The sequence below is a fragment of the Atractosteus spatula genome, chromosome 11 (genome assembly GCF_055471065.1).
Source record: "Atractosteus spatula isolate fAtrSpa1 chromosome 11, fAtrSpa1.hap1, whole genome shotgun sequence".
NCBI classification, from domain to species: Eukaryota; Metazoa; Chordata; class Actinopteri; order Semionotiformes; family Lepisosteidae; genus Atractosteus; species Atractosteus spatula.
Genome location: NC_142716.1, coordinates 20,826,635 through 20,848,382, shown reverse-complemented (window position 1 = coordinate 20,848,382; position 21,748 = coordinate 20,826,635). Strand labels below are relative to the sequence as shown.

Here is a 21,748-nt window from a genome sequence, read left to right as displayed (position 1 = left end):
TTATGTCAGAATTGTATGCTATACAGCATATTTCAAAATAAAATAACATTTAAAACATGAAAATATGACATTAATTCCTCATTATAAAATCAATCTAATCAAATCTAAATAGAAAAAAAAATCCAATTAAAATACATCCAAAACATTACTATAAGAACACACTGACCATGTTAAACTGCCAAAAATGTTTTAAGATTTAAAAAAAGAGGTTGAAGAGAGGTGAATAAACCAATGTTTTACATTTGCATACAAATGGTGAAACCTACAATGGTAACAGTTAAATCATAGCTGATTTGCTTCCCTCTGTTAGTCATGACAATATTCAACTGAACAATATCTGCATGTGGCCTGCTATGTTTCCTTCACAGATACTTGAATATTCTGACATCATTATTAATAATGCAATCTGAGAAAGGCTCAAAAAGAGAAATTACCACTGCAATCTTTTTCTCTGGCTGCACAGAAGTCAAATGTTTAGAAAGGTTATATTTAAAATAAGCATTTGCCTTTGGGTGGAACTGAAACGTAAGTAAACATTAAGAGATCAAGTTAAAGTTATTTTAAAATGGTTTCACAACACCACCAGCCTGGCTAACTTTTCAAGCAGTATATGATTTTTATAATTACTAATGTAGGCACATGGGACAAGGATAGTTTACCTAAGATTGAAAGGACTGGAAAAAAGATTGGAGTGTTTGAACTGCTTTATTCCCTAACACAAAATTACCAATTAATATAATCTTAAAACACCATTATTTTATTCTTATCCCATAATCACAAAAATGTATATGTCACAGCACAAGCAAAAGTTTAAGTTAAGACACATTTTTGAGGACCTACACCTATTCAAAAGCATGCTTAATTGCCCATTTTTAAAGGTGCTGCAATGGAGTGCTTTTCTCTGTGCCAAAACAATTTTTTGCACTGTTTCAATGGAGTTTTGCAGCTCTCTGATTGAATTTTAGTACTGTGACATTTCTGTGGCTGTTTTCCGCAGTCTTGTCCTTACACATCTCTGGGGAGACTGTTAACCAACCTAACAGAGTATCAGGACCAGATATCCAACTTTTTTTCAAGCTTAAGGTGTAACCATTGGAGAGAACCTGCCTGAAGTTTATTAACCTCCTCCCAGATTGCTTGGTGTTAAATAATTCCCCTCCTCTGGGACTCTCAGCTACCACTGATGTCAGGATCCTGAGTCACTGTGTATCTCCAACCAGGAAAGATTCCTTTGTAACCATATCTAACCATAACCATATCTCCACCTGAACCTGCTGGGTAAGAGTTTAGTCCAGTGGTTCTCAATCCTGGTCCTGATGACCCACACACCTGCTTGTTTTAATTCCATCCCATCATAATTAGATAATTGAAGCCCTACTTGATCTAAGAAGTTGCTTCAATTGAATACTTGCATTTTGTTTTTTGCCACAAGATTGGGATTTTACTTCACTTACAAAACACAACAGTTAAAGCTCCAACATGTTAAAGAGCTAGGAACAAACACTTCAAAATAATCTTATTAGTAAGTCAATGAAGGGTTTCATTGTGTGACTGAGGACTCCAGTGGAACAAAAACCAACAGGTCTGCGAGTCACCAAGACCAGACTGGGAACCACTGGTTCAGTCTCTATCGCTACCCAAACCAGGAGTGTTCAAATGCAACCACCTCACGCTACACGAAGACTTACACTCTGCAGCATCCCTAACCCTTCACTCACTGTTTCAGAGCTTTGGGATGCTGACAGCTGCCTCCACTGTGTAGAGGATTTACAGTATGAGGAAACCAATCCCCTTCCTCAGTGTGCCTAAAGATCTCTCCTGTCTCTAACTCCCTACATCAGTGTTTCTCATCCAGTGGTCGGTGGACCATTGGTGTTCAGGGGGTTCGTTATGGGTGGTCTGCAAAGGATACAAATATTAGTGATATAATCAACAAGTAACATGTAAATCCTGTCTATGTTATATGCAAAAATCCTTCACTTTCAAGAAATTTGTAATAAACTGAAAATATAATTACAGTCTGTGGGTGACTTACTCTGCCTTTGTATCTTGACGCTGCGTCTTTCAGGAAGTGGCATCTAAATGCCATATCATTTGCAAAACAGCTTCTGCAGTTATGATACTCATTATGTCCACCTCAGTCTGTCACAATTCTTAGTTAGTCTAATTACACAATGCAACTGAATGTCTAGTTGTTTATTTGTGGAGTAATTTTTATGTTCTCATGATAAGCATAGCATGTAAGAATGAGTTTAATACAATATTTGGTAACATTAAATCCAATATCAATCAATATGTATAAGTGGCTTCACACTGGATCTTTGAAACAAAAAACAATGCTAATTTTGAAGTGAATTTTAGTAAGAAATCAGCAATGTTGAAATGGAAAGACCTACTACAAGTTCTGAAAGAACAAACAGAGTGAAGAAAAAGAAGACAGGCAGGAAGTATGATGACAGATTGAAAGTGAACCTAAACCCCAATGTGTTTTGTGCTACTAAGTTTTGGCAAATTATCTTGCTCGATCTTGTCCCTCCGTCCCTCCCACAGCTGAGCCAAGGCTTTTTGCTGTTGTGTCAGTAAAGGAATAATTAAGGTGGTCTATGGTGACAAAAGATTGACAACCACTGGCCTACAGATTTTGGAACCCTACTGATCTTAACCTCCACTTTTGGCAAATGGAGTGAAGTATCGGTCTCATTTCACAGTTCTGTGAGTCTGACTACTCACTATTCAGCCTGTCTCAGAGTCCAGAGAAAACATCTAACCCAGCGGCACTAAGACGGCTTCTTCTAGGTAGCCGTTTCCCCTTTGCTCTTGGGCCACCATCCGTATTGCTTATCCAACCAGAGTCCTGGGGAGAGCCAACCATTGCTCCTCCCCTTCTTCTTCAAGATATACTCTAGTCTTTCATCCCGGATGCCCTATCAAATCTGTCCATCCTTTGTACCAAGACAACAGAACCTCTGCCCCCAAGCATATTAACTGAGACCTTACTGTATTCTGCTTCTTTCTTACACAACCTCCCTCCGGAAGTCTTGGTCTTCCTGATCCCCAAAAAGAGAACCTTGTTCTTACCATTCCCCTCTCAGAGAACCTACAGTGTTCCACCTCCAGGTAATATTTAAATTTCCTCTTGGATGTACAGTATAACTGTAAGATCTCCTGGCAAACGAACCCTCCTGGCATTCGGACAGTTATAGAAAACTAATGGTGCAATTATGATCACAGTCAGCTAATGATATGACTCAGATGTGTTCCAGATGCTATCTGATTAAGTATCTTTACTAGTTTAGCCACTCTGTAGCCCATTTGTGGCCATGTGCAGCTTGCCCTCTACAAGGATTTGACTGCCACCTGCCAGGCACCTCCCAGCCCTGAGCTACACAGTGCTTCCATTGACAGTGGTGAATTTCACTGAACCAACAGGCCAGCCACCCGTCACACAAGAATACAAGATTAATGAGCTCCTTAGGAAATGAATGGCATCACTAAAACTCAAGGACAGAATGAATCTATTTCTCAATTAACATTTTTCTTCAAAAGAACAAATGATTAGAAATCCAGATGGAAAATCGTGTGTGTACTAGTTAGCCCTAAGCTTATATAATAATGGTTCTCATTAGACTTCACCACAAAAAGAGCCACTGGTCTCAGGCACGCTAGGAATCACAGGAAATGAAATAAAAATTGAACACACTCTGATGGTGCTGCAGCACTTAGCCCAGATGTCAGTGGAGGACTGGACATAGTGGTCTGTCTGGGGCTCCCAGATGTGGATAGGTTCTTCAGCAGTTGTCTTCACCAGCCCTTCCTTACTAACGAGAGCTGCCCGTACACTGGCTGTCCCCACATCCACACCGATGTAGTAATGTTCCAGGGAGAGTTCAGGATTAGACATCACAACCGATCTGCAAATTGATGAACAACTTTTTAAAATCTAATTCTAAAATAAAAAGTGTATGACAGGTATGACATGTTAGAAAGAGAAACTAATAAATAATGGTTAGATTTGCACAAATACTGTTTAAGTACAGTAATATCGGTCATCTGCAATGTTATCATGTCACACTGCCTATGACCTAATAGATTTACAAGAGGGGGACCTTCAGTCGCTCTTGTTGTACTATCTATACAAATTCTGTGTTTGCACTGTTGGTTTATTCATACAGTACTGTAAATCATAACTATGTACTCTACCACCTTCCAAACACTTGCTAGAAATATTGTCACTTTGATCAGAGGTTATGTGTAAATCTAAGATAGCGTAACCATATTTGGACATGGCTTGCTTATTGTCATCAAATACTCAGCTTAAATTCTGACCACAAACCAAAAGCATTGTAATGGGACAGGCTTTCAACAAGTGAAGTCATAGTACAGTAGTTCAGTTTAACGTCTTCTAAATTTTATTTGACTCCTATTTGGGCTTACCTAAAAATTGGCTTGATAAAATATCAATCTCGATTTGCAAAACGTTAAGTCTGTAAAAACAACTCGGTATAAATTTGACAAGCCACTGCTAAGGCTAATTAACACGCGAGTAAAAATGTTTCATTTAAACTATAACGTAAGACAGTGCTTAATAGGAAAAATGTTTGAGTTGCCTTCACTCAATGTCCACAAACACCACACTCAACCTTAGTTTCATCACCTTGTATGGCTGTTACAAACTGCCTGTGGTATGTATTCTAACCTTTATTCGCAGAACCGTTTCTCATTACGGCAGTAAAAGCCTGTCTATGGGCTGCCTTCAGGAGCAAATTACACAGCAATTTATCATAAGCAATAACAAGTTCATCGAATCTGTTCAACTTCTTTTACAAGCAAAGAATAAGAGGGATATCAACTCTTAAGAAACAGCTTTTAAAACCTTACAAATAAACTCTCAATGCTCTTAACAAATATTTTAGGGATGTTTAGCGGTCCGTGTTAAAAAAACAATCGTTTAGATGGCAATTTTATTAAGCACAGATTTTTCTTATTATTGATATTGTTAAAATAATGCATTTAAAACGTAAAACGTAAACCATTGACCTTCGAACACTTACTTATTTGCAATTGCTTACCATAAACACTTTATCAATAAAAAGCTAAATCCCAGTCTACAAACTGCAGTAGAAGAGCAGAACTTCTGCGTACGGTAAGCCGAGAGGGTCACAATGCCCACAAACTGTAAGTGAAGCAATGTGTATTTCTGCAGCAACATTAATGAAATATTTTTTTCTCTCAATTTTGATTTATTTGAAACACTTTTACAGCAACAGAAGTATGCATACCACAGTCAAGGACAAATAAAATAAATATAGAAAGTACAATATAAATGTAATGTATGGAATGTAAAGGGATAGAATTATGTTTTTGCAATTATGACTACTCAAATATTTTCTTTTAGCAGGTCCGATATATGAGTTTAGGTACTAAAAATACTCTTTTCCTAAGCCATGTCTGTCCTGTTTTACATATTGAAACCTAAAAGTATAAAAGTCTCAATGCAGTAATTTGTTTGGATTAATAAAGCCTGTGTTTTTCTTGGTTCAGACCTTCAGAAAGTAAATTGCATTATAATCACATTACATGGAAACTACAGCCTTCAGCCAGCCTACACCAATACTGAACTGTTATGTTGACATTTTGACATAGCTATAGCATGGAATGTGTCCAAAATGACAAGGCTTATGTAAGTATTCACACAGCTATGCCTTATTATAAAAGAAAATGCTTAGCTTAATTTACAATATATCCCATTACAATCAAATCAAACTAACTCTGGGGTCAAATAGACTATTTCTATTTCATTAATATGTTTTTTTAAACAAATCTTACAAACAAATAAAAAACGAAATATTGCTTTGCAAAACACCCTAAATAATAAAAATTAACACCCAAAATAATAGTTCTTGATGGGCAAGAAACAATGTGTATTTTAAATATAGCTTTCTGATAAAGAAATACATGATGGTTTAGTATTTTAAAAAATACCAAATAAACTCAAAACTCTAGAAATAGTGCAACAAGACAGCATTTCTTAATGCACATGTTATGTCAAATAACACCTCTATGCTTCTCCCAATGCTTTCTTTCCAGGACTTTTTTTACTTAAAAGCTAACTCATAAAAGCTAATAGATTTAATGATCTTTAATGCTTACGTTCAAACCATTGTGAAGGAGTGGTTAGAGCCCTGGAATCATTATTAGAAGGTTTTGGATCACTGCTGTTGTACTCTTGAGCAAGGTACTTTACACAGAGGGCTTCAGTAAAATGCCCAGCTGCATGAATGGGTACAAATGTGTCTTTGGATAAAAGGATGAGACAAATAAATGAACAAAAATATTGTCAGAGGTGACAGACCATGTCTATAATTCATTGGATCTCTCCCAAGCCAGCAGTCACAGGGGAGGGCTTTGGGCCTCCCTTAGTATCCACAATGACGCACATCCTGTTTCAATATGGTCGAGGGTTTTCCTAAAAACCCTTGCCAAGTATTCCCCACAATATGTAAAAACAAGAAGAAAGAAAAATGCCAACAGGGATATTGAAATACTATCACAATATTATATAATTGCACTTCCCCAACAGCTATATGAATCATGCCTAACTTAAATAAAAACTTATTTTATGTTTTTGGGAGCTTCTGTGATCGTTAAAGCCACAAGGGGATGTTTTCTGTCTTCGTGGAGGAGAAATAATGTGTGTGTTTCTTTTTTTTATATAGTGAAGCACTAAAAGACTGGTCCTTTTTCCCACTGTAAGCATTTGTACCAATTCCATGGATTTTGTTAAGCAATTTTTGTTGCTGTGCTTGGCATCAAGCCTCATCTTTGAAGTAGAGTACAGTCCAGAAAAACAATACTGGAGGAAGTTTTAACTGCTTCTGGCCTTTCTTTCATAGCTTGCATAAACAGCCTTCTCCAGACTTAGTACTGAAATGAACCATAGTGCTTGTTAATTGTCCAGTCAATAGTATGAGATGTAGGAGTGTGTTTAAGATGCAACCATTCATTTGGTTCCTTTCTCAAGCTTTTAGAGAATGTTCTCCTATTTCCAAATCTTAGCTGATGTTATGATAAGAGACTTTGAAGAAAGAATCTGAGACTGAATTAGGCTTAATGCTGGTGTACTGTACATTTGAGATGTGCTTTTGTCTTTTGGAGCTTCACAAAGAACTGTGGATATTTAGGTAATCCAGGTGTTTTTTTAAGTGAATAGAATGGGAATCTGCATCTGATAATTTAAATGCTAAAAGATAACATTAACGAATGTATATCTATAAAAATAAAATATGCCTAGGGTACTGATGTCTTCTTTGGAGAGTCTCTCTTGCGTGGACAATGGTAAAAGGGTCTGAATGAATCTGGGTCAGTTCCTTTGGATCTATCTTTCTTTGCTCAACTAAAAATGTTTTTGGGATATTTATACTTCAGAAATGATTTATGAAAGAGGTGTGCTGCAGAAAATGGGAAGGAACAATATTGTTTCATGGTTTTACTAGGAAATTGCAACAGGAATACAGAGTGATAACATGTTATCTTAGGGTGACAAGTGTTATTTGAAATTTCCCACATAAAAGGCAGACATGTTTATATCTTTCTGTTGCAGCTCCTGATTTTTTTTAAGGAATCTTCATAGCTGCCTTTTGGAAGTGTTTCTCCTCAGCTGTTTTGCACATTGTCCTATTAAACAGTTTGCTTTTTGGCAAAGGGTAACTGTGTTCACTGCAGATGAATGCTGCCATTTAGAGAAATCCAGTGAAACAAACCTGTGAAACTGAAAATCTTCCAATTATTATTCTTCAGAAAACTGGAGGATTATTTTTATAGCTCTGAAATACAGCTTTTTCCTTCAGAAAACTTTAAGAAATTATTTTCATTTTCCACTTATGCTTTTGAATTAGTTAAATTTTGCAAAACATAGGATTTATGATCTAGCCTGTCCGAGGCTGTGTTTTTATATACCAATAAAAAGAACAATCACAAATGTATGTATCAATAACTGATTTATTCTGTCTGAGATGTATCACTTTTTTCAGCTGTCAAGTGAATTTATCACACTTTAGCAGCAATTGTGTTCAAGGCGTGTAGGGAAATCAGGAGGAGATTGGATGAACTAAATTCCAGTGTCCAGGTTTTAACCTGGGTTTTAAGACAACTAAATTAATACAACACCTGCACAAAGAGTGGGAGCACAAAATCTGTTTTTTTTCACACAGATATAGTTTAATAACATTGGTTTTACTTAAGCTCAAACTTTAAGCATTTACACTTGAATAAAAAAATGTGAAAGTCATCCTGACTGAGGTAAAAAAAAGATGTCAAAAAGTTCTCTCATATTTCTTTTAATTACTTTTATTAGATTTTTAAATGGAACAAGACAAAGAAAAAATTACAACAAATACCAAAAAAGCTCTCAAGAATGAAAACAAAAGGAAAAGGATATTAACACCACAATGGAAGGAGAACCACAATCTTGTGGAATCTTGGACATAGTCAGCTAATGACATTACCCAAGCTCTAATCCCTTGAAGTCTCAATTGAAGAGTTTGGCATGCCATCCGGCAAGCTCCATCACTGACTGAATCACTGAGGAGGCTCAGGCATGCTCATGATTTTCTCTTGATTATTACAGGCTCATTTCTCTGGTATTTGTAGCAGTTGCAGTGCTCAATGTTTTCTCATTGGTTAGGTTTTCAAATGTTAGCAAATGTACAGCCACAGTCCATGTTTTTAAATTGTAATATGATGTAGAAGAAGTGCACAGTGTGGTTTAGGGTTATGGCTTCGAATCCCAGCTGAAACACTGCCATTATAGCTGTGAGCAAGGTACTTCACACAACTTATTCAAGTAAAATGTCCTTCTGTATAAATCGGTGCATGTTAAAGATTCTTTGGATAAAAGCGTCAGCTAAATTAATTAGTATTAGTGAGCCACTGACTATGTGGTTAATAATAATAAAAAAAATCATTATCATCATCATCATCCTTACACTTATATAGCACTTTTCTGGGGAATCCCCCCCCAGCATCACAAATGCGCAGCACCCACCTAGATAATGCAATGGCAACCAAAGTATACTAGTACGCTCACCACACATTAGCTATCATTGGGGAGAACAGAGTGATGAAGCCAATTAAGAGATGGGGATTATTGAGGACCTCAGTTTTAACGTCTCATTCACCGGACAACATGTTTTTCACAGTATAGTATCCCCATCTGTCTTCTGGGACATTAGAACCCACACAGACTGCAGGGTGAGCAATCTCTACTGGTCCCACTAACACCTCTTCCAGCAGTAACCTTACTTTTTCCCAGGATGTCTCATATCCATGTACTGGCCAGGCTCATATCTGCTTACCTTCAGATGGTTGCTAGTTGTGACTTGCAGAGTGATGTAGATGCTGTTAGACTCTTCCATATCCATGGTAGCACACATTCCAGTGCAAAAGAAAAAAATGTGTTGTTGTAACAATTGGAAATTGTTGTTGGTTTTACAAATAGCTCTGTGTTAAGCTCAACAATAATCTGTTTTTACAATTTTTGATCAGTAATATTTCTTCATACTCTTATTTACACCAAATCCCATAGGATGTATCAAATATGAAGACCACAAATCACACAGAAAATGAGAACCACTCTTTGGTTCTTAACCACTCTTATTGCTCCATAAGCAAAGATGGAGATTCATAATTTTTGCCAGCTGATAACAATCTCATCTGTCATCTGTACATTCGCTGAGCTGATATAATTGAGCAGCTCTTTACTGGAATCCTTTGAAAAGCACGTGCATTGTTTTGGCTTTCTACTCATAAACAGTGGATGTTTGTCATTTCAATCCATTGTTGGCACAAATGCCACAGTTACTGTGTCCTTTGAAGTCTACCCTCCTAGCTTTTCAAAGTTAAATTAAAAGTTCAATTTCATCAGCATTGTAGATGCTTCACCCAAGAAAACCTTTAAGAATGTGAGCTGTTTTTGGGTTTTTTTTGGACTGCCCTACTGGTGTTTTGAACACCAACTGTTTGTTGTCAAACTGTTTTTTCTAAGTGGCATTGAAGTAAGTTGTACATCTGGAAAACCAGTCAACCGTTTCTTTAAAATTGTTCAATCCAAGTGAAGCATCAAGTTGAAGGACTCTTTTATGACTGTGGGTCCCTCCCAGCAGTGCTTGTGGCTACAAGCTACTGACCTCCCTTGCTACACCATTGTACCTGAAAGAGTTTCAGTCACACCTGAATGTTTGGATTCTCCAGGTAAATATTCTCTGTGCAGAATAGAATCCACATTTTTTGCTGTTTCTGCTAAAACAGTTGGAGAAATCTATACATGACTAATTTGAATTACAGACCCTGCCCTTTTCCATCTTTTGCATCATTTTGGTTGGAAAGCTAGCCTGCTTTGGGAAAACTAAGTCAAACCCATGGATTTATTTAGCCTCTAATTAAATGGTTAAAGTATGATTAAAACAGGAATTGTTGCCATTAAGCATTGTTGTCACGATCGTAAATCCCTCCTCTTAAGGGCGCTCCGGCTCTTTCTTGTTTCTGTTCATTTTTTGCACCTGCCTCCTGTTCCAGCCCCTCCATATCAAAGCCAATCTGGGCTCAGCTTTGGAAGATGGACGGCCGGAAGCCCGCCTACCAGCGAGTCCAGAAGTGGCTCGACGGCATCGGCTTCGCAACGGCGTCTGATCATCTGGGTCCAGGGCTTGGAGCGCCTGGCCCCGTCACCCCTTTTTATTTCCCCATCCCTGCACCGGATCCCGCTCCAGTTTTTAACTTTTGTCATGTCTATCAAGGATGGATTACATGGCTCTGGACTTTTGCTCACCCTGGATTTCCTTACGGACTCCCTTTGGACTTGTTTGCGCTCGTGACAATTGTGGCTTCCCAGGCACTCAAAAACTTATGGTGTTATGAGTGAGAGTTGTATTAGTCCATCATAAGGCTCCTTCAGTCTGTCTGTTATACTTTAGGTTTTTGTGTTCAAAAGAAAAAGATGGACTTACAGTACAACTCAGAAAATATGTCCACATGGTCATCATCTCTGCTATGCACAGAGATGGGTGGTTTTGGTGAGAGAAGATTATTTTCAAACTAATTAACATTAAAAGAAAGAAAAATAACATGAGAATTAATATTGAAAAAAAATATAATCTTCAGTAGTCGATTATATTTACCCAGTAGACACAGTGAATATTGCACTGACATTTGTTACATCTGTGACCTACAGTATATTAAGAAATCCAATAACAAGCAGGAATTATATGGTAATTATAAAGGAAATGACCTGTAATCCTGTGTTTCCTGACAACACCTTTAATTAAACTGTAAGGTTTATGCTAGTGCCAAGATTAGAAAGAAATTCACAACAAGATAAAAAGACTGACTTTTTAACATTGGTCTTTTTCCAGGGTATATCAAGGCTGTGACCTTGTAAGTTATTAAAAAAAAGAACATTTAAAAGAACATAAATTAAAAATTAAATTAAATTAAAAAAAGAACATACATTTCTGAAAGAAATATGCTTTAAAAGGTATTGAATATTTTGTCTACACACAATTGATTACTAAGGGAAAAAGTGGCTTACAGGAAATTGTGATCATTGAACAATCATAAAAAAGAATAGATGCTAAAGATTAGGTATTAAACATTAAACATAAGATAAAATTATTGTTCTTCAGCTTTGCCATTGAGAATACCCGTCAGTCCTGCTTTGGAAACCAAAAGTATGATACATGAAGTATCAGCCCTGCATACAATATTAGGCCATAAACAAAGATGGTGTCAGAGGTTGGGGTACAAATACAAAGGTATAACACTGCTAGAAAGGTACACAATTTTTGTCTTTTTTTTTCTTTTTCTTATGGGTTGTTGCTAAGCTTAATGTAGCATTAGTGATAATAAAGAGTTTTTCATGTCTGGGCCTGCTGTTCTGCTCGCTATGTAGTTATTGCAAGAGGAGAAACCGGTTGGGCCATTTCAGGTGAGATATACTAAACAGTTTGAAACAGGTAAGATCCTGTCTTTTACCACCACTATTCTTGTAGGAGTAGTTGGCACAGTTAAATTGTTAGCGTGATTAGCCCCTTGGAGCAAAGACCATTCTCTATATCTCCTTTGACCCTGTCTCTTTTACAAGCATATTATAAACTAATATGATGGGTGGGGCTCCTGTTTCAGAGAAAGTCATTTTTTCCAGATATGGGTATTTGTTGGATCTTGACCAGTCTGTATAATCTGAATGCTTTACAGCCCTTTATCCCTGTTGATATAATATACAGTACGTCTGAATCAACAGCTCCTGAGATGTCTTCGTTACATGTTTTCAAGTGGCTTTGAGCTCTTCTGATGAATAGGCTGTAAGAAAGCACAGGCTTAACTATACTGTATGCTCAGTTTTAAATACATAAGGTTTAATATTTACCATGTTATCAGTCTCTCTGCATCTTAAGCTGTTGTGATGTACTCTCAGCAGTTTCAAATTCGATTCCCTTTTTTTAAAGAAAATTACATACAGATGGTAATGCACACAATCCTGGAGTTACTTCTGAAGGAAGGGATTTCCTTTCTTTTGTTGGAAATAGCAGCTCGCCTGAACATTGAACATTTTCTTTTCTTTAACTCTCTTTTACATTCTTGATAACAAAACAATATATGGGTAGATTAAAGAGCCCAAATGAATTGTCCTTCGCATTCAAATAATCCTAGCAAAGGGCCTCTGAATATTTCTAGAACTTTTGCATTTGTTGTTTGAGACAGGAAATTAGACATCTCATAGGGTTGTTATTAATTTAGGAGATCTATATTGCACAATTCTAGGTTCCATTTTAGCTGTATTCCCATGAAGCACAGTAACATTGGAGGATAGTATGAATAACCTTGATCTTTGCTGAGATTTACTTGTTTGGTGCCTTTGCAATCTGCCTTCTGGAGATAAAATTAAACAGTGAATTAATTTTACCCATACTGACAACTCTTTCAGAAGAAATTCATTTTAATTGCCCTACCTCACTTGCAGACAGTTTTTATGTCCTGATCTAGACATTAACACATAGTCTTGTACAATTAAGTGTGCAGCAGTCTTACAGCAGCACTTATGCTTAATTTATTTAATGTCCTTTTTGGTGTCATTTGAGGATGTGTGATTAATCTTGCACACTATTGTAAATAGTTATTTCTCTTTTTGTGTCAGATCCCCGGTGGTTTAATTAAATGAGTTTTGTTAATTCCACACTGCAAGGATTGGTGTCCTTAAACAGCCATAAAGTAATCCATCCCATCACTGTGTAAGAAGTAAAGGTTAAAATTAAAGTGTCGAAAAGGTGCCAGGTTTGAATTTCACTGGAATTTATTATATAACAAGGGGCTGAAAGATGTTGCCATTACTGCTGAACACTGAATTATTTTCTGAATAATATGAATAATCCACTGCTGGGTTTAGAAGATATAAAGGTATTATTGTCTTTGTCTAACTGGTTAACCATTTAACTGGATCCCTTGAACACATAGAGAGTGAATAAATGAAGAATGCAGAAAAAGTTTATAAAAATGGCTCTCTCAAACAGAGCAAATGTATACATGAATTCAGAGATACTGTACATGTACAAATGTGTGAAAAATGATATTTTTGACTGCGGCATGTTATGATGGTTGGAAGTGAGTAGGCAGTTACATTGACAAAATTAGTATTTCCTGAATTCATTTAACTACTGTAATATAGCCAAATGTGTGGGTTGTATAAATATTGAGCACTGCCATTTTAGTTGTCTCCAGTGAAATAAAGAATTATCCCAGTCCCCCACACCAGTTCTGCAGCTCAGGTGTAAACATCATAAGATTAGAAGAGAGGTTACATACAAGAGCACTCCTCTTAGCCCATGTACCTGTAGCTCCTCTGTCTGATTTGGCTGCTCATGGTTAATTGAAAGAAGATGTCATCCAGCTAGTTCTTGAAACAAGGCACTGCATTGGCTTCAAGAAAATGGCTGTATAGCTTGTTCCAGACGCCTACGACCCTCAGTGTAAAAACAGAAACCCCTTTTTACTTTTTTTACTCAATTTTAAAATACTCTTTTCCATGACTATATGCACCAGGCTTTACATGACGTACACTACAGATGCTATGTTTTGTCAGGCCTTATTTGTTTATAAAATAATCAATAATGATAGTAACAGTAGTTGTGCTAGTAGTAATAGTATTAGTAGTAGAAGTAGTTGTAGTAGGAAAACTAATCTTTTCCATTTCTTTCTTTTTTCCTTGAGCCAGTCTGGTACAATTTAGCTTGCTGAGATCTTGACACATTCTCCCTGCACAAACACATTAATAAAGGTCTTAATATTCCAGCCCTATAAAATAATACGAGAAGCAAAAACTCAATTGCTTCTTTAGTGTAGTGCAGCAGGCAGAAATATTAAGGCCTGTTTAAAATCAAGTCTTGGATTGGGTGTCTAGGGAATTAGAGCTCGAGAACGCCGGTATGTACTTACCATGTCTCCAGCTCTGGCCCCACATTATATAAAAATACCTGCAACCTATCTACAGAATTGTGCTTGTTTACCCAAACCTACACCCATAATCACATATTTGCAAGCCTATGTTTCTGGTGTCTTTCCATTCACTTTTGAATCATTGTTATTTTTGATTCCACTGAAATGGAAATCCACACAGTGCGACAGGTTTATGACAGACTTACATTTTGAAGTTGCCATTTGATTTAGACAAATGTCCTTTACATTATGGGGACATCCCCACATTTTCTGTAAGAAGTTATTATCTTTGTGGAGACATACAGTAAACTCAGATTTGTCCCATTGTTCTTTATATATGTCCACTGAGTTGCTCATGCCTTCAGTTTTTGAATAACATTTTGCACTTTGGTTGCACTAAAGAAACACATTTCTAAAATGTTCATATCATTACTTAAATGGGTAAACTGTTTGGCACTTTGGGCCATTGGATACTGGGGGAGGAGCAGTGGCTCTGTGGCTGGAAGGTTGCCTGTTCAAATCCCACAGCTGGCAGGGGAATCCTACTCTGTTGGGCCCCTGAGCAAGGCCCTTAACCCCAGCTGCTCCAGGGGTGCTGTATAAATGGTTGACCCTCTGCTCTGACCCCAAGCTTCTCTCTCCCTGTCTGTGTGCTTGTGTGTCATGGAGAGCAAGCTGGGGTATGTGAAAAGATAAATTCCTTGCAAGAAATTGTATATGGCTAATAAAGTGATCTTATCTTTTTTTAAGATCAGCATCAAACAGTGCTTTTAAAGTGTAAATCTTCCAGCTGCGCCATTTCAAAAAGACCATTCCAACTAAACTTTCGTGTCCTAGCATCTGTTGCACAGAAATGTGAAAATAAGAGTATGTTTCACTGGAGCTTAATGCATATGTTTTGCCTTTTTTAAACTCTGTTTGGTGTAATTTATAAGTCTGATTGTCCAGATAGCCGCCACATGATTTGCAAGACCTTAGAAATTCCAAACAACTGTCAATTATCAGTATAGCACTTTCTTTGTTTTACTTTCTATGACTGTAAATGGAACAATGAAAATGGTTTTCACATCCAAATAAGACCCTGAAAACACTCAACACAAAATATCAGCTAATTGCTGCGTTTTTGCACTGTAGCAAGAGTAAGCTGTGGTTTTTACTTCCTTCTGCATGGGTATTTTTATTTTTTTCTTCAGAATGCAGATATTTTTAGCAAAATTTATTTCCTGTCTGATACAGACAGAGTTTAAAAATAATCAACTCCCTTTTGTGAATATATTGAGAAATCAAAAAGTTTACTTGACCTTAGTGTTTAATAATGGAGATCCTTTATGATGTTTGTTGATGCTGTGTAAATATAATTTCTTGATAAATACCTAAAGGCCATTAGATGCTTAAATAACATCTCACAATGTCAAGGTATAAATCTGAAGTCTATAATGACAACAATAAGAATCAGTATGGTTGTAATGATGGTGATTATGTAAAGAAGCTTAAATCAGAAAAACAAAATAAAGTCTTTATTTCATCATTACCACTGAGTCTAATTAAAACATTTATACCATATTCAGTTTTGAGTTAATAATTTGTGGCAATATACATACCCTTCTGTTGACAGAAAACACATACAAGCATTCTTACAAAAGTACAAGTGCTACAGTTCAAATCTCTGACAGAAGATTTTCACATCTTTCATTAGTTACAGACTATACAATCTTTATTTCACATGCTGGAATGTACTTGTTATTAATGCTTTAGATAATTCAACCTTAAAATAGAAATGATAAAATGAGATTGCAGAATGGAAAGAAATTTTTTTACTTTTTATATATCAGTTGCTTTTTTTTGACAAATTGAATATAAATGTGAATTGTCATTTTATTTAATTTTGTATTGAATTTTATGCTAGCAGTCTTTGCAAACAAAAAACAACAACTGTGCAGTATATTGCAATACCAGTATCTGCTTTCCACCTTTCTGGGAATGGTATGGTTCAGACAATAAAAGAAAACCACAGACATTTCAGATTGAGAAACTGCAACCAGAAGCTCTACACAAGATGGTACAAAAAAGCAGTGCAAGACTATACCATGCACCAATATTCAGAGCAAGGACTTGCGCCCAGTAATACTGGGAGCAATTGTGAGAAAACATTGTTTTTAGAAGTGCATTATGAAACCTCTGCTTTTAAAACTAGTAATTTTGTATCAGAAACAAAACCTAAGCTGTTCTGAAGTTTAAAATTAAGTTTATTTTTCTCTAAGGACTTTTGTGCCACATATGACAGTCTAAAGTTTATTTAGGGACAGGAATGTATACTTTAAAATGGAAACATAGATACAAAGAAACAGTCAAACAGTTCCTTACACCTGTTCTTTTGGAACCTGGGGCAAGTGGAATGAACAAACTTGTGAGTTTGAGAAACACCCCTTTTAATTTTCTGACTGGGGCCTGTTACATCTGCCTTAAATCTTGAACAACTTAATTAACCCCTTGTATTATTAATGGTAAGAAATGAGAGATGGGCTCGAAACATGTCTTGCAGGTGTAATCAGACACCTCTTAGCTTGTGCAGGCAGACCTGCAATTTTGTTTCAAAGGCCTCACGCTTAACTATGGTGGTGATCTTTTTCACCTAAACATGAAATCCCATTGATGGCTGCTGCATAAAATATATTTCACATTACATCTAAGCTGATGATATAAACACAGGTCTATTGCTATAAAGGTTCAGGGAAAGACACAAAAATAAATACTATACCGTATTTTCATATAGATTAACATAATGCTTCTTAAAAAAGACACTATTTAAATACAGTGAAATACTCAAAATATCTGGTTCTTCTTTTCCTAGCCAAACCTAAGAGGCAAAAATGCAAAAATTATTATTCAGCTTATAAAAGCATTACTCTTATAAAAGCATGTTACGGCATGTATGTTTCCCGAGTATACTGTAGGTGCAACATAACTGCGACAAACCAATCAATTTTTGCCAAAGTAATAAACATTCATTTAAGACTTTTTGACGTATTAATAATATAAAATCTAAAATTTAATTTAATAATTGATTTCTGTCAAGTACACTCATTGTTTGCAGTCATGTGTACATGAAATCTCAGAAAATGTATTTAAATGTTATTCAAAAAGATAAAAACAAATACACATACAGAAGCCTTGCCAGTTCTAGTAATATGTTTTTAAAAGAATGTAATTCAATAAAAACACTAAGCCATGAATTGAATGTTTGAAATTTATAGCGTGCAACAATGGTCTTGCTGTTCAGATTTTCCACTGGTGCTCTATCAAGATGTGAAATATAACTTTCAGGCTGAGACTTGAAACCAGTCTCTTCTCTAATATGATGATTAAAAACTGGATGTGAATCACAACATTGTGAAAGAAGTGCAGTAGTGAAAACGTTTGTGAGTGTGAAACTACAAACATGTCCTATGCCACCTATTTTTTTCGATTAAGAGAAAAATTGGTCTCACAGCCTTTTAACAGAAACCAACAAAAGAAGTCCTGTATGATTTGAACAACCTAATTTTTCCTTCCTTAAATATGAACTAAGATTTTAAATAGCAATAACAAGGGCCATAATAATACAACATATAATATAATAATGAGATCTCTCCTCACAAACCTGTGTTTCTCACTTTCTCCTCTGGATTACTTAGTGTATGCAGTATATAGACAAAAGGAAGATCAGCATTTCTTTCCCAAATTCCAAATACAAACCACTTTACCTGCTTAATCTCAAACTACTACTAAATAAACAAAAACTAATCAATTTAGACTGTTACCACCCATATTTGTAAATCATGTATACTTCTATACATTTTAGGATTCCTGAAAGAAAGAACCAATTCAGATTCTAACAATAGTTCTGCACAACTTGCACTTCATTGTAACTCAGCAGTCAACAACAGGTCTTATGGAAAACATTCTTCTCTGTAAAACAAATTTAACCTTTTTTCGCAACATGGTGTTTCAGTAAAAGGCAATTAATCTCAGTTGAATTTGTTCATCCTTCTTGAATTCTAGCGCAGAACTTTCCACAATCCATTGTCAATAATATGTGACTACAATGTAGCATGAACATATTCTTTTATATCTCTTAGGAATTCATGAAGGGGAAAAGAGAATGTGTGGTTTGTAAAATGAGAGTTTAATTTGTAAGTAGTACTGTATGTGAAAACCTACATATACCCTTAGGATCCTTCGTGCCCATTATCACTACTGCTACTACTGATCAGTAATAAGTGACAAACACATCATATTGCTGTTTGTAGACCAAAGTATTAGTATTTCTGTAAGAAAGTTGCCTACTAATTTATTAAATGTGATAATTGCTGTTTAGCCATATGTATTTATCAGTTATAATACTTAAGTACTGGCACTCATGTTTTAAATTGGCTGATTCAATGTGCCAATGCTTAAGTCAGCAACTTATATAACAGATATATCCATGGATAGATCAATAAGTCTAATGCAAGTTAATCTTTTTTTTTCCTTTTTGAGAGTGCAGTCTTTGTGACCTCCCCCTTCTTCTGGCAACAATTACCAATCCAAGGCACAGAATGTCTACAGTTGCTGCCAGAAACAGGACCAGTAAATTAGAGTGAGACTTTGTGGGCTGGTGCCAACAAGAAAGGAGGACCTCTCCTAACTGGGAGTCAGCACCTCAACGACAGGCCTCCTTTCCTGTATGTACAGGGGCCCCTGGCTCTCAAAGTCAATACTCAAGCCTTGCAGATAGGACATTTAGAGAAAGTGTACAGTATATTACTTATGTAGTAAATTATAACATAAAAGACCTAGCAGACGTATTTACTAAAATACATTTGAAAGATTCTAGACATAAATCAATTTCTACTTAATTATACATAAACCATCATTGATGTGTGTCAAATGAAGAAACAAAATGTATAGATAACATTATACACATATACTCCACATAATACACTATATAGTATATACAATTCTGAAAAGGGCACGCAAAAAAGAACACACCAAGCATGAAAGAACTAGATGCTGAAATCTCAGCAAAAGTAATCCTTCTTAGCATGAAAGACAAATTGGCAAAGAACACTGCTAAATTACTTACATCGACATGCTAGATGAACTGCTTCTGGTGAGAATGTTGTTTCCTTGTTTGGTAAGATTGGTCTGTGCAAAAAGTTGCCTGGAGAATGTGTTTTAACAATCAGCAGAATAGCTTCCCTTATATGTTTTAAATTTTTTGTTTTAATTTATTTAATGAGCTGTTTTTTTTATTATAAAGAGGAAATATAGCTTTAATTTTTATTTCCCAACTATGCTATTTGGAAATTACATGAATTACTTGTTTTGTTTTTAAATGTTCAGTTTTTGTCTGATTGCATATGTGTCTGCATAACTATGATGAAAATAACTTAGATTGTTTTTATAATTATAAAAATAATGAATAATGATTTGGCATTGATATTTATAATGTGCAATTCCAAGAAACATGGAGTCAATGAAACAGTAACAATTTATATTTATAGATCAGTTTTCACTATAATGTTTTCAATGCTTGCTACACTGGAAGGAATTATTTGAAAGCAAAATAAAAAAAGTAACACAACAACAGCTCCAGAAAATTGCAAGAAATATGAATAACATTGAAAACAATAATTAAAACAATTTTCTTTTAAAACTTGGTTTGATTATCTAAAAGTGTTTTCAGGCAAGTTTTGCAAGTGAAAGCACAGTATGGAGAGTTCACCAGCAGAGTTTAACTGACCAAGATCTTCCATTCAGTTGAAATAAACCAGGCTCATACAGAGTAGTTAACAGCTGAATAAAGGTCTGAAAACACACTTTACTTTTAAATAAAAAGCCATGTGTATGCATGGAAAGGGTACTATAATAAACCTATTTATTCATTTTAATCCTAATAATTCACTTTTTCAATCCTGCTAATTCACTTAAAAGCATATCACTGCAAAATGACTTAAAACTTAATAGAAAATATGAAGATGGACTCAGAGATGCTATCTGTAGACTTGCGTCTTGCAAAGATTTTTCAGGTTACACTTGAGCTTTTTCAAATTATTATAAAACAAGAATAGTACCTTATTTGTAGAATTAACAGGCATGTAAGGTTGTTTTTAATTCCCAGCTGCTGAAATGTAGAAAAGAAATATAGTTTCCTGCAGCAAAAAGGGTTACAACTGAAATTCTTATCCTGACAAGGATGAGAAACATAAAGAGACATATACTGAAAGTATATGTAAGACATAGATTGCAACATTAAAAAATAATTATCTAGAAATATATTTCAATACATAACAATGGGTTTTAAAATACAGTACATTTATTTAAATGTAAATCAATGTTTAAATGCATTTTGATATATTTTCTGATTTATGATGATAACAAGACTTTGAAATGTTATTTTCCAAAAGTTTTTTAAATTTGGTGAATAGATCGGTGAAGGTTTTACTTTGACCTGTCTCATATGGAGACCCTGTGTGGAAGTCTCAAAGAGGTGCAAAATGGATTCAGAAATCCATCTCAGGGAGGGCAGTTCAAAAATAGACTCAACTTCCAGAGGATTACTGGAGTGTCTATAAGGCTCAATGCACGCCAGTGCTGCCATATCAGTGCAGACATTTATTTTGCCCACTCATGCACTTCTTTTGAAGACCATTTGTTGTGTTGCATATCTTACATTAAGGAACTTTCATTATCTCAAATGAAGAGAACCACCAAAATAATTTCTTCTTCAAAGTCCTTGTCTACCCCCTCAATAATTTAATTCAGGTGGTAGTTATCTCTGCTTAAGGTTTTATAGCTGCACAATGGTGCTGATAATAACAACATCTAATGCTCACTCATCGTTTATTCCCTTGAGTACTGCAGTGTCATTCAATTCCCCTCGGTTTGGTTAACCGTTTGATTTCCAGTTTCATATTCATTTTTTGCATGTTAAACCACGGCCGTACATGTTGAGTTAAGTTTAAAATCCACAGCTTGTATTGATGTAGACACAGGTTTTACCAGAATTACACACTATTTAATATTTCTGATTCCAGTCCAGTTGAGACAAAATGTGGGGAGATGTTCTGCTCATATCTTCTTGGAGTTTATAGTTCATCTCTGTTTCAGGAGTATCAGTTTCAAGAACATATTCTACTATATGTTGTAAATGAATGGGTGCTTCATACACCATGCAAAAATAAATTAAATAGAATTAGAAGGTATACAGAAATATTCCTAAAAAGCACAATCGGTAGCGATA

The 21,748-nt window shown here is 35.6% G+C and overlaps 1 protein-coding gene across 3 annotated transcripts in view; it reads right to left on the bottom strand.

The window, feature by feature from the left end:
- Positions 1 to 5,185, bottom strand: part of fggy (FGGY carbohydrate kinase domain containing) — a 100,462-nt gene extending 95,277 nt beyond the window's left edge. For 2 of the 3 annotated variants that reach the window (XM_088928299.1, XM_088928301.1), the window contains exons 1-2: positions 5,070 to 5,185; positions 3,701 to 3,911 (exon numbers count right to left, since the gene is read on the bottom strand). In XM_088928299.1, the coding sequence (XP_088784425.1) occupies positions 3,701 to 3,901 (201 nt within the window). In that variant the 5' untranslated portion in view covers positions 3,902 to 3,911; positions 5,070 to 5,185. Of the gene's footprint in view, positions 1 to 3,700; positions 3,912 to 5,051 lie in introns of all 3 variants that reach the window. The other variant, XM_088928300.1, reaches the window with a different exon arrangement.
- Between the last annotated feature and the right edge of the window lie 16,563 nt (positions 5,186 to 21,748).